Source organism: Vigna umbellata, chromosome 4 (genome assembly GCF_029865625.1).
Source record: "Vigna umbellata cultivar VRB3 chromosome 4, Vumbellata_1.0, whole genome shotgun sequence".
Lineage (NCBI taxonomy): Eukaryota > Viridiplantae > Streptophyta > Magnoliopsida > Fabales > Fabaceae > Vigna > Vigna umbellata.
In genome coordinates, this window is record NC_142168.1 from 46,764,906 (window position 1) to 46,777,815 (window position 12,910).

General features: G+C 36.8%; 1 protein-coding gene across 1 annotated transcript; it reads right to left on the minus strand.

Moving 5' to 3' along the window:
• Positions 1-2,612: 2,612 nt before the first annotated feature.
• On the minus strand, positions 2,613-11,344 carry LOC124824342 (mitochondrial phosphate carrier protein 3, mitochondrial-like). Its single transcript, XM_088112248.1, has 6 exons — positions 10,842-11,344; positions 9,750-10,111; positions 4,193-4,236; positions 3,447-3,661; positions 3,137-3,261; positions 2,613-3,027 (listed from the first exon to the last, which is right to left on the minus strand). Exons 1-6 carry the CDS (start codon positions 11,088-11,090, stop codon positions 2,979-2,981), a joined length of 1,044 nt encoding a protein of 347 aa, XP_087968374.1. The 5' UTR covers positions 11,091-11,344; the 3' UTR covers positions 2,613-2,978.
• Between the last annotated feature and the right edge of the window lie 1,566 nt (positions 11,345-12,910).

Consider the following 12,910-nt stretch of genomic DNA (forward strand, 5'->3'; position numbering starts at 1 on the left):
ATGTCATGTTTTGGTGAACAAGTTTTGGTACGGTGAAGTATGGAAGGACGACGCTTGTTTTAATATTGTTTGGTTGTGATATCATTGTTGGAGTGGCTTACTCTTCGGGAGAACCTAAGGTGATCAGGGTCGTACCCGAATCAAATTAATATGCAACTAAATGTAGTATAGACTAGGAAGTGACTTCTAGGTCGTCTCTCAAAGACCAAATATTGGTTTAGTCATTAGATCAAACACTTGGTGGGGGGTTTTATGAAGGGATTTTGTGTACTGAAGTGAAGCAATTAAAACATGAATTCAACACACATTAAAAACGGTTGGCAATTAGATCAATTACAATGCTTTCAATCACAGATTAACAACAATTAAACACCACTTTCACCCCTAATCCAACACGAATTAACCAACTAAGCGAAGGTTAATCCGGTTTTAACAAACGTGAATTAAGCAAACACATTGCATAAACCCAATGAAATCTCCACCCACGATCCAATTAACTAAGCGAAAATCAAACACCAATTAGGTAACTAAGCGTATACCTAAGTGCAAGCACAAATTCGAATTGGCATCATGCAAGGTAAGAACAACACCATAAATTAAAATCCATAAATCTCAAGCAAGCATTGCAATATCCCCAATTACCAACCACACAGATTTACAGTTCCATTAAACTAAATTGAAGTAGCCAAAACATAATCGAATACATTAAAGCAGTGTTGGAAAGGAACTCAATGCAGCAATGAAAACTACTTTCAATTCATAAAAGCGAAGTGCCCAAAATGAAATGCCAAAAACAAGATGGAAAACGAAATTGCAATGGGTTAGAAAACTGGAAGCGAAATTAAAAACGCAAATGAAAACGAAAACGAGATTGGAAACAAAAAGTGCAATGCGAGAATGAAAGGGAAATTAAATGTGCATAATCCAAATTCCAAAGAGAAGAAAACAAAATTCAGAATTAAAATTGTATTGCTAGAATTAAAAAGACATGAAAATGTAAATGAAAACCAAGACCCCAAAAATGGGGGAGCTCTCCCTTTGCTGTCCAAAAGTGCTAGAAACAGAATGACAGAGAACGAGGACGTTTTGCCCCCTTTGGGTCATAAAATCCTAGTCTAAGGTTAGCCCACAAGTTGGCTTTTACTATTTTGACCCAAAATGGCCCAATGGTCCAAATCTGTCCAAAAATACACTAAAAATGAATTTACAATTGAATTAAATCTAAAACGCCTATGTAGAGAGTTATTGTTCATGTTCTTGCCCTCTTAAAAACATAGTATTCCAAACAATTCCCTGCAATTAATAATGAAAATAATTAGTCTCAGATAATTCAAATTAACTAAAATAAGAATTACTAGTCAAATTAAGTCAAAATATCAAAACTGAGGAAATATTGGACAATTAAATTTGGGATATGCTAAATTGGGATGTTACATAACAAATTTTTAGCTTCCACAACTTAGGAGGTTTTATAATTTATTTGGGATATGCTAAATTGGGATGTTACATAAAGTATTGAAGAAACATTCTCAAAATGCCTTCATATCTTTTAATGTTTTTTTAAATCAATACAAAACTTTTGAATAAAGCATATTGCCCTTGAGAGATCTGTATAGATTAAGAAAAACAACACAACAAACAAAAAATATTATTCATATATTTGAATTTAAAACGTTAAATGTTTATTATATTGTTTAGCATAACCCGTGTATTATAGGGTTTAGCGTAGTCTCTTTATCATATAATTTAAAATAGTGTATTACGTTTAGAATATTGTTTAGAAATCGATTATGTTTGATAATTTATCTTAGATTGTCTTTTTGATAAATACTATTTCATTAAACATTTTTATTTAAACTTCAAAACAAAGAGTTCCCAGATGATATTATCTTAACCTAACATAATTGATGAAGGTGTTATTTATGGGATGACAATATATAAGTGTAGGATTTTAAAAGTACATGTTTCAAAATGGAAAATGAGCAGGCTTTTGTATAGGGTCGACCGGGGATTGGGTTTATGGCGAGGGACATACGACAAACTGTTGGGAATCAAAGTGTGAGTCACATTGAATAAAAATGAGAAAGTAGAGCACTATATAAAGATGAAAGACCCATTAACTCATTGCCTTAAGGTTTTGGGTGGAGGGTGGTGTCAATCCCTTATATAATTGACTCATATCTCATTGGTGTTTGTGTCTCTCTAATGAACCTCTTCCTTGATAGACTCAACAGTGGTTTTGAGAGCCGATAGTTTGCTTTTGAGTTATCCATGGACCAATTAGAAGAGGTGGTTTAAAGAAAAAGAGGACCTCGTTTGTAGAGGGGTTATTCTATTAGTTTAGCCAATTTATTTATTTATGTTATGTTAAATTGAATCAAAGATATATTGATTATATTATGAAAAATATTTGATTTTACATTCAAATTTTAAAGTTTCCTTTCACTTTAATCTACCTTTTTTTTTTCGTACTCAATGTATTACACACCTAGATACTAGAACGTAATTAAACAACAAATATCTTTATAATCTTAGTAATAGCAAAGGATATTGTTGGGGATAAGGGAGGTAATTATAAATGAAAGCGTGACTTCCAATTAGTCACTGCATGCTGTGAATCAATAATAATGATATTTACTGTTAGAGGCATATTTTCAGTACACAACTGATAAAAAAATCTTACAAAACCATATCCATAACGACTATTCTATAGTCACTGCTAATACACGAATTTGGAAATGATAAATACAAAGTTTTAGGATTTATTATAAAAACAATTTTCTATAAAAAAAATATTCTTTTTTATTCCTTGGCCAGTATTTTAAAGACAGTTGCAGGCATTTTCCTTCATTTTGTATAAAAATTCTCTGTATAATTAGCACCTTCAGAAATTCCCTGATTATTATATATGGTCCCTACATTTTCTAAGTTCCTGAAACAGAACGATGTAAGTGTTTTCCATTTGACACCTTTGCAAGCTAAGCAGCAGAAGGAGGAAGAGCAGGAGCAACACCACCAGTGGTTGGCCTGATAAGAAGAAAAGGAATTTCATTACCATATAATACTAATTAATGACATTATATAAACCAAACAAAACCTATTTATCAAAACCAACAAGCAAATGATGCAAACTTACAGCCCCACAAAAACTTTGAATGAATCATATATTCCCCATTGTGCTCCTGTGAGAGTTCCAACCATAAGAATACGAAGAGGTAGACCACGGGTAAACATACCCCATAGTCCAAGCTTCTTTACAGCCTGCATTTGGAAAAAAATTCAGTACTGCAGAATCATACGCTCCTTCCATTAAACCTATGACACCTTAACATGAATGATTCTTTTTTCTTTTTCCTATTTGAATTTGTTTCCCATTAGGCAGGTTATTCAGACAAAATACCAAAGAAAGTCTAAAGCGTTAAAAGTACATAAAATCTGGCACTTACATCAGCAACGCTTGCCCCTTTGGAATTGTTAAGGAAAGAGACAAGATTATCAGCGGGATGGGAGACGACAGCACACAATATACCAGCCATGTATCCACCGACAATGCTCACACCTACTTGCTGGGAAATGCTGCATTCATATTTTGGTTTGGAGATGACATGCTTGTAGATCCTCTCAACTATGTTCTCAAAAGAAGCAAATTTCATCATTGTATCTGCAAGGAAAAAAATCATTTACTTAATAAGTAATGGTTTAGGTAACTGATTAGCAATTTTCCGAAGGAAATTTTAGAGTAGAAAACACACACAAAAGGTATCATTGATACGATTTTGTACACTGACAAGTTGGCAGAAAACCAGCAAAAAGAAAAGGAACAACATAGAGACTCTTGACAAGCTTTCAGATAGTTCCTTATCTGGACTACCTAAATTTCACTTGTTGCCCCATTCTTTTACTACATATATACGACAATGCAATAAAAATCCTTCCGAATTTTAACAAGATAGTAAGAAAGAAAAATACCAACTAGTATTCTCCAGAAAAATTAGCATATAAGCTAAACATTTAGCTGTCAAATTGAGACTCAAATTGCAACATATACAGAGAACAGGAAACAGACAAAAACAAAGAGACATTTTTACTTTTGGAATTATCTTTAAAAACAGAAAAATAAATGACGAGAGCAGCCAATTCAGCCAAAAAGGCACTTTATGTCCAACTGCGAAGTATAAGATGGGGAACTTACATGGAACCTGTCTTCCCCACAGAGGTATAATTCCCTTGTACAGCCTGAAATCAAATGACATTTTATTAAAAGCTAATCCTATTAATAGTATCTATTATGAGTAAAATGTACACTTCATAGTGCCGGATTCAGTATAGTTCACTTTTCCACACCTTCACGAGGTCAGCTCATTGTAACCATTGGATGTTGATCAGATTACTCGAATCTCAAATGTGTGTCCATTTATTGAGATAAATTATGAGCTCTTTCATCTTGTTTTGAGTTGCTGACTGTGAATGTGATAGGTTTCTTCTCAAGAAACCTTCACAAACAAACACAGACTACACCAAGCACACAATATAAACTGATGAATAACCTCCTCCTTTTATTAACAATAACCCAAAGTGCAGAATATCAGAAACAAAGAGAGCCTAACCTCCCCCACAGGATGATAATTCCTGTCAGAATTCACAATTAATCCAAAACTGTATAAAACGTTTATTCTAAACTATTTATATGAAGTTATTTCCCGCTCTTCCTAACTGCCAAGGCAGTTAGCCTATTCACGTTTCTTACGTCTCTCGTATACTTTCAACCTCCTAACATTACCCTCCTCTTTTTCAGCAACTTTGTCCTCAAAGTTGAAATCAGGATATTGATCTTGGATTGTGATCCTGTCTTCCCATGTTGCACCCTCTTTTCCTCCTTCTTGCCACTCCACCAGAACTTGCTCTAACAGCTCATCTCCTTGCTGTACTTGCCTGCTGTCCAGAATCCTCACAGGCCAGTATGTGGGGCCTTCTCCCTGCAGTTCAGAAGGCAATTCCTTCTCCACCGTCTTGTCACCTATTGCCTTTTTTAGTTGGGATACATGAAACACTGAGTGGATCCTAGCAGATTCTGGCAATCTGAGTCTAAAAGCCACTGCACCCACTTGTTGCACCACTTGAAACGGCCCAAAATACCGGGCTGACAGCTTTGGATGCAGTCTCACTGGCATGGAAGACTGCCTATGAGGTCTGATCTTAAGATAGACCCAATCATCCACCTTAATGTCTGTTGGCCTCCTCTTTTTATTCGCCTGTTGTGTCATCAAATCTTGTGCTCGAGTTAAATGAAACTTTAATTGCTTAAGTGCTTCATCCCTTGTTCTTAGCTCCTGAGCCACCGCCTCCACAGGTGTTTCTTCTGGTACAAATCTACTCAAAGATGGGGGAGCCCTGCCATAAACAGTTTCGAAAGGGGTGCATCTTGTTGCTCCTTGGTAACTGGTGTTATACCAGTACTCGGCCCAGGGTAGCATTGCTTTCCAGCTTCTTGGTTGTTCAGAGCAAAAACACCGTAAATAACCCTCCACAATCCGATTTAAAACTTCTGTTTGACCATCTGTTTCAGGGTGATAAGCTGTACTCATCCTGAGTTGGGTGCCCTGCATCTTAAACAGCTCCTTCCAGAACAAGCTGAGGAATAAGGGGTCCCTATCGCTGACAATCGAAACTGGAATCCCATGCAATCTCACTATCTCTTTAACAAACACCTCGGCCACTGTCCGTGCTGTATAAGGGTGTTTGAGTGACAAAAAATGAGCATACTTACTCAAGCGATCAACCACCACTAATATTGCATCATAACCTTGTGATTTGGGCAGCTTCACAATAAAATCCATACTCACCTCTTCCCAAACAGCATGAGGTATAGGTAAGGGCTGTAACAACCCTTGAGGAGAAGCTGCCAAGTACTTGTGCTGTTGGCACACCAAGCATTCAGCAACAAAATCAGTAACGGACTTCTTCATTCCCACCCAATACAGAGATTGGGCCACCTTCCTGTAAGTTCTATAGACCCCTGAATGACCTCCTGTGTTGGTCACATGAAACTCAGCCAATAATTTGGGAATCCACACAGATTGGGCGGATATTACCAATCTTCCTTTGTAATGCAACCTGTCATGCTCTAACGTATAAGCCGTATGCGAATTTGGGTCCTTTTGAATTTCGGATATCACTTTTCTCAGCCCTTCATCTTGCTCCACTTCTTTGAGGACTTCTTGAAAGTCCTGCCAATATGGTCTAGCAATCATCTGCAGTTCCTTTTCTTCCCCACCTCTTTCTCCTCTTCTAGACAGGGCATCCGCCACCTTGTTAGTACTTCCCACCTTATACACAATCTCAAAATCATAGCCCAATAGTTTTGCTATCCAATTTTGTTGATTTTGAGTTGTTATTCTTTGATCGAGTAAATATTTTAGGCTCCGCTGGTCAGTATGTACAATAAACTTCTGTCCCAACAGGTATGGCCTCCAATGTTGAATAGCCATTACTAAAGCCATTAACTCTTTTTCATAGATTGATTTGCTTAAAGATTTATCTGATAGAGCCTTGCTGAAAAAGGCTATTGGTTTTTTTTTCTGAGTTAACACTGCTCCCACTCCTCCCCCAGAAGCATCACATTCTATATGAAAGGGTTGGGAAAAATCTGGTAATGTCAGCACCGGTGCAGATGTAACAGCTTCCTTCAGCCTTGTCATGGCAGCCGTGGCTTGATCAGACCATACAAAGTTACCCTTCTTCAACAACTCTGTTAATGGTTTTGCAATTTTTCCATACCCCTGTACAAAACGTCTGTAGTAGCCGGTTAAGCCAAGAAATCCCCTCAAAGCTTTTAGGCTCTTCGGTTCTTCCCACTCCAAGACAGCCTTAATTTTCTCTGGGTCCATCTCAACCCCTTCTTCTGAAATTTGATGCCCCAAGTATCTAATCTGTCTTCTCCCGAATTCACACTTCTTTTTATTGGCCGCCCATTCATTCTGCTGTAACCTATGCAGCACCAAACTCACTTGCTCCAGGTGGTCTTCCCAAGTAGAACTGTACACCAAAATATCGTCAAAGAAGACCAAAACAAACCTCCTTAGATATGGCTGTAGTAAACTATTCATGGCACTTTGAAACGTTGAAGGTGCGTTGGTGAGGCCAAAGGGCATCACTAAAAATTCGTAGTGGCCCTGATGTGTTCGGAACGCTGTTTTACACACATCCTCCTCTTCCATCCTAATTTGATGGTATCCCGCTTTTAGATCTATTTTTGAGAAATAGGTAGCCCCTCTCAACTCATCCAGGAGCTCTTCTATTACTGGAATGGGAAACTTATCTGGTATCGTTGCTCTGTTCAAGGCCCGGTAGTCCACACAAAACCGCCAGCTTCCATCTTTCTTCTTTACCAAAATAACGGGACTTGAATATGGGCTGATGCTTGGACGAATTAACCCTGCTTTCAACATATCAGCAACCTGTTTCTCAATTTCCTCTTTCAATAGATGCGGATAACGATAAGGTCGAACGTTTACAGGAGCTTCTCCTTCTTTAAGGGTGATGCGGTGCACCATATTTCTTTTTGGCGGTAGGCCACCCCTTTCTTGAAAAACACGGGAGTGTGAGTCCAGAATTTTCTCCATCTCTGCCTGTTGTTTCTCAGACAGTCCCTGACATACTACTGTATCCTCTTTCTTTTCCACGTGACCTAGGTCCCACACCAAGGTCCATGATTCCACCTCTGTAATTTTTAATAAAGACTTGGGCCCCACCACTCGTCTAGTCAAAGTGGGATCTCCTTTAATAATCACCTTCTCGTTGCCCTGTTTATACACCATAGTCATCTTCCCCCAGTTAAGCATTACTTCTCCTAACTTTGCCAACCATTCCACCCCTAATATGACATCCACACCTCCCAACTCAAACAAGTGAAACCTCTCTTCAACGTCGGTCCCCGCTAATGTAATCATTACCTTTTCACAGTACCCCCGTGTTCTCTTTCGGTGTCCATCACCCAGACTTACATTATATGGGGGTGTGTCCGTTATTGGCAACTTCAGCTCCTCCGCCAGTGCCCAACTAATAAAGTTGTGGCTGGCGCCACTGTCGATGAGTACTAGTACGCTTCTTTCTCCAATCCTCCCTACTAATTTCATTGTTTTGGGCTGCGTTATCCCCTCCGCCGAGCATGCCGACAATTCCATGGGTTTCTGGTCAACGTCGGTTATTTCTACATTATCATCTTCTTCCTCATCCTCCGCAAGGAGTACCACCCGTAAACTCTTCTCTGGACAGTGGTGTCCAGGGGCAAATGGACCCCCACAACGAAAACACCGTCCCTCTTCTTTTCTCTTCAAGAACTCCGGGTAGGGAAGATTCCTCACCAATCTTCCCCTGTTATCACTTCCCCCGACATTGCTAGATCTCACGCTGCCATTTGTCACGACGCCCTCTCTCCTCACTGAACCGACACTCTCCATTCCTCCTGGGCGATTCATGCTGGGTCTCGGAATTTCGTTACGCACTACCACTCCCATCGCTCGCGGCCCCGATTGATTGCTCTTGAACCCATTCCAACTTCCTCCTCTGGCTCTTCGTGCAGCGTCCTCGACATCCCTCGCGATTCTCATCGCCACCGTTAATTCTTGAGGATCGTGAATACGGACCTGTCCCTTAATATCCTCACGCAGACCAGCGAGAAAATACCCCAACATCTGCTCATCAGAAACACCCCGTGCTTGCCCCACCAGCATCTCAAATTCCCGGACATAATCCTCGATGGTTTCCTCCTGTCGCAGCGTTGCCAATCGTTCAAACACAGTTCCCCGATATCCGCCTCCAAAACGGCCGATCATGGCTGTTTTCAGGCCCTCCCACGAACGATTGGTAGCCTTCTCTCTCCAGAACTTGAACCAGTAACTCGCGCTACCCTCCATGCTTATGTAGGCGAGATCTACCTTCTCCTCTTCCGCCACTTTCTGAATATCAAAGAACCGTTCCGCTCGATTGATCCAACTGAGAGGTTCTACGCCTTCGAATGTGGGTAAGTCCACCTTCTTCCTCCAATTACTCTGTACCTCCGGTTGATCGCCGTTCCTTCTACCTCCATTTTCCTCCTCGCGCCTCCGCTGATTCCCATTTACGGATGCTTGACTTCCATCCGACTGCCCGTCGTTGTTATTCGTCTGAGCCCCCATCATTCTCATTAGTTGTTGCAAATCTCTTCGTACAGCAGCGGACTCCTCCTTCATACCCTCCATCGTAATCTCCAGTGCCTCCAGTCTTCCTTCAGTGGTTACCTCCATTTTTTGGATTTTGCACTCAATTTGGGATCCGGCAGGTCGGACCAAATTGATAGGTTTCTTCTCAAGAAACCTTCACAAACAAACACAGACTACACCAAGCACACAATATAAACTGATGAATAACCTCCTCCTTTTATTAACAATAACCCAAAGTGCAGAATATCAGAAACAAAGAGAGCCTAACCTCCCCCACAGGATGATAATTCCTGTCAGAATTCACAATTAATCCAAAACTGTATAAAACGTTTATTCTAAACTATTTATATGAAGTTATTTCCCGCTCTTCCTAACTGCCAAGGCAGTTAGCCTATTCACGTTTCTTACGTCTCTCGTATACTTTCAACCTCCTAACAGAATGCATGGAAAAGTAATTGCAAGGAATCCAGAACCACAGCTTCAGTCAACCTTCTTACCAAAACAATGGGAAGATTTAAGTTAACAACAATTATAACATCATAAGCATACCCTGAGACACCTTCAGTTCTGACTAACTTTGGGAGTCCATCAGCTAGGCCTCTAGCAAAGCCAGGCTGAGTTTGAACTCTGACCTTCACAGCCTCAAATGGGCAAAGAGCAACATCAGCAATCAACTCAGAAGATGCTGAACCGGCTAGGTAAATCAATGTCTTGTACTTCGTTGCATACTCTGGACCAGCTATGTCAGAATAGTACTTCTTGAAGTACTCATACAATCCATATTTGAAGGCACCCTGTGCGCTGTAACCAACAAGGGTAGGTGCCCATCCGCGGTAAAACCCCCTCAGTCCTTGCTCCTTAAACATGACTCCAAATCCTGTGCTGGTGTTCTTGTACTTGACAGGGTCAATCTGAAAATGATAACTAACTTAATGTTAACAGAAACCAAAAGCACCAAATCACGTCAAAGCTTACCATCATTTCCTTTTAAAAATAAATACGAATGCAATGTTCGAAAGACTAATTGGTCATACAAAAACTGTGGCTGTAATCGTGGTTGCCGAAACTTATATATAGCTAGAATTAAAGACGCAATAGAATTGTAGACACATAAAAACTAGCTAGTTTTGTTTCTTTTTTTTTTTCTGCTCTCACTTTTGACTACAAACTCTTATTTCTTGCTGTCGAAACTAGCTAGTTTTAAACTTATTTCATTTTTACACAAATATTTAGAAAGTGGCATTTTTTAATTAAAATAAAAAATACTTTCTCAAATTTCATTTTTTGTTTTGTTTTTATTCTTATTTCTAATTACAGAATATATCACTTTATTTTAAGGGATTCCATTCCATATAAAATACAAACACAAAAACATTGTTATGACATTTTCATAATTATAAGTCAAAAAGGACCATGAAAATAACAGTAAACAATCCAAAATCGAAGGCTGTGTGACTGACGTGGTTCTGGGCTCCCTTGTATGGATTTAATCAGAATGTAACATATAATTACATTCAAAATAATAAAATGCTTTAAGTAAATTTATTTTTTAAGAATATAAATTATGTCATGAGAGCTTAAAATTTGAAATGCAATGGCGTGGCAGGGAAAAAAGTGCATAAGGAGAGAACTTGAGGAGACCTGTATGTTGCATTTGACAACGTCAAGAGGCGTGACGGCGGTGTGCGTGAGGCCACAGCTGAGAATTCCTCCGATGGTGCAAGCACTGTAGAACGCCGGCGAAAACATCTCTATGCTGCGTTTCTCACTGGGAGAAGGAACCGCGAAGCTTGAAGCTTCCATCTTCTTCTGCGGCGGAGAGGGACAGGAATAGAGAAAGGTCGGAATCTGAGAATGGTGCCCCAAAGTTTCAGAGTCTGAAGGAGCCATCAAGAGGTGAAACAGTAGCAGGTACAGATCAATTCAATGATACTGTTTGTGTGCGTGAGAGTTTACTTGTAGGAAGAGAGAAAGAAAATTTTGAAGGAGTTGTGTCTGAGTTGTTATGCTCTTACAATGAAACCTTCTTTGTATATCCAACCTCAACACCTCGGAAAGTCATGGAGAGAATTGACCACTTCCTTGATACCAAAGAAAGAAAGATGGTCTAAATTGTATTCTTATACCCAAGAAAATTATTGGGATAGTTTATTTTTTTTGGAACAGCAATTATTGGGATAGTTGTTAAATTTCTTTTTACCTCTTCTTATCTATGGTTTCTCCTATCTTGTAGAAATCATTACACTTAATTATTTACTTGGTCTCCACTTTCCCCTATTTAGTATTTAGTTAGCATATGATTTAAAAAATGCTTGCATTTTAATATGATTAATTAAATTCTATTCATTTAGTAACAGCGGAGTGAAATGATCGATGATGTGTCAAATCATTAAATTAACGTGATAAATAATTTTTTTAAATTTGCTTTTATTACGTTGGCTCAATGATTTGCCACATACCAACTTGATTGATAGGATTTGATTGATATAATTATACAATTATAACACATTTATAAGTAATATAAATATTTTTTAAAAGTAAATACTAAAAAACACTAAAGGCTAAATTTGGGGACAAATAATCAATTAAGCCAAGTTATTAATATAATGAAACAACTTTTGTCTCCTTTTTATTATGTGTTTTCTATAATTTTATTTTTCTTAATATTCTAAAAAGTTTAGACATATTATTTTAAAAATTAATTATATATGTTTATTATACTTATTACAAAATGTTATTATTAATAATATTGATTCATTTCATAATAATAGTAATGACAAATAATATTATTATAATAAAATTGGAATTAGATAAAGAAATACAATTTCAATAACATTATAATTAATTTATTAAATAATATAATATGAAAATATTGAACTCGTAATTTTTTTAGAATATTTCAACTTTATTATAATTATTATTGTTATTATTATTATTATTATAAAATAATAGTGATAGTAGTGATAGTTATTAATATCATTAATTATTTTATTTTAAATGTTTGAGTCTATGATAAAAAATTATCAAATTTTAAAAGAAAATATTGATTAGGTTGAATTTAATTATGTAATTTAAATCAAATCAACTATTTTTACTTTGTGTTGAATTTTACGGTTAAAATAATTTCGATTTAATGATTTTTAACATTTATTAACTAATTAATTTAAAAACAAAGTTTACATATTAGATTAGTGACAACAACGAGTGAGTTATGTTTGAGTTTGACTATAATTGTTCTCATTTTTATTCTAAAAGTAAAAGAATCATGTATATCTCCAATACTTGATGTTTATGCTATTTGTGTTCTTTTCTTCTCTTATTAAATAATGAGTGTCTTTCTTATAAATATTTATTAAATATTTTTTAGAAAAATTATACATAATATTATTCAAAATTAGATATCAAAATTTTATAAAATTTTAATGTTAAATATTAATAAAGAAATTATAATTTTATAAATTTAAAAACTAAAGTACTAAATATATAATAGTTATTTCACTTATTTAAAATGAGAATGTGTAGGTAAGATAGATTATGTACATCATTTTTCTTACCCTTATATTTAATCTAAAATGTTGAGTATTAATTACACATGTGAATTCGAGTACTTCTTATTAATATCAAGATGAGTTTAAATAATACATATAATATAATATATTATATAAAGGATGATTGTATAATTGAAAATATTGAAATACTTTATAATTGGA

What these genes read in the sequence shown, in the direction of transcription:
- LOC124824342 (XM_088112248.1), bottom strand. Translation starts at nt 11,090, where the DNA reads ATGGCTCCTTCAGACTCTGAAACTTTGGGGCACCATTCTCAGATTCCG. An exon ending in TTGTCAAATGCAACATACAG is followed by an intron (nt 10,112 to 10,841) that starts GTCTCCTCAAGT and finishes TATCATTTTCAG; the next exon opens with ATTGACCCTGTCAAGTACAA. An exon ending in TTCAAAGTTTTTGTGGGGCT is followed by an intron (nt 3,028 to 3,136) that starts GTAAGTTTGCAT and finishes TCTTCTTATCAG; the next exon opens with GCCAACCACTGGTGGTGTTG.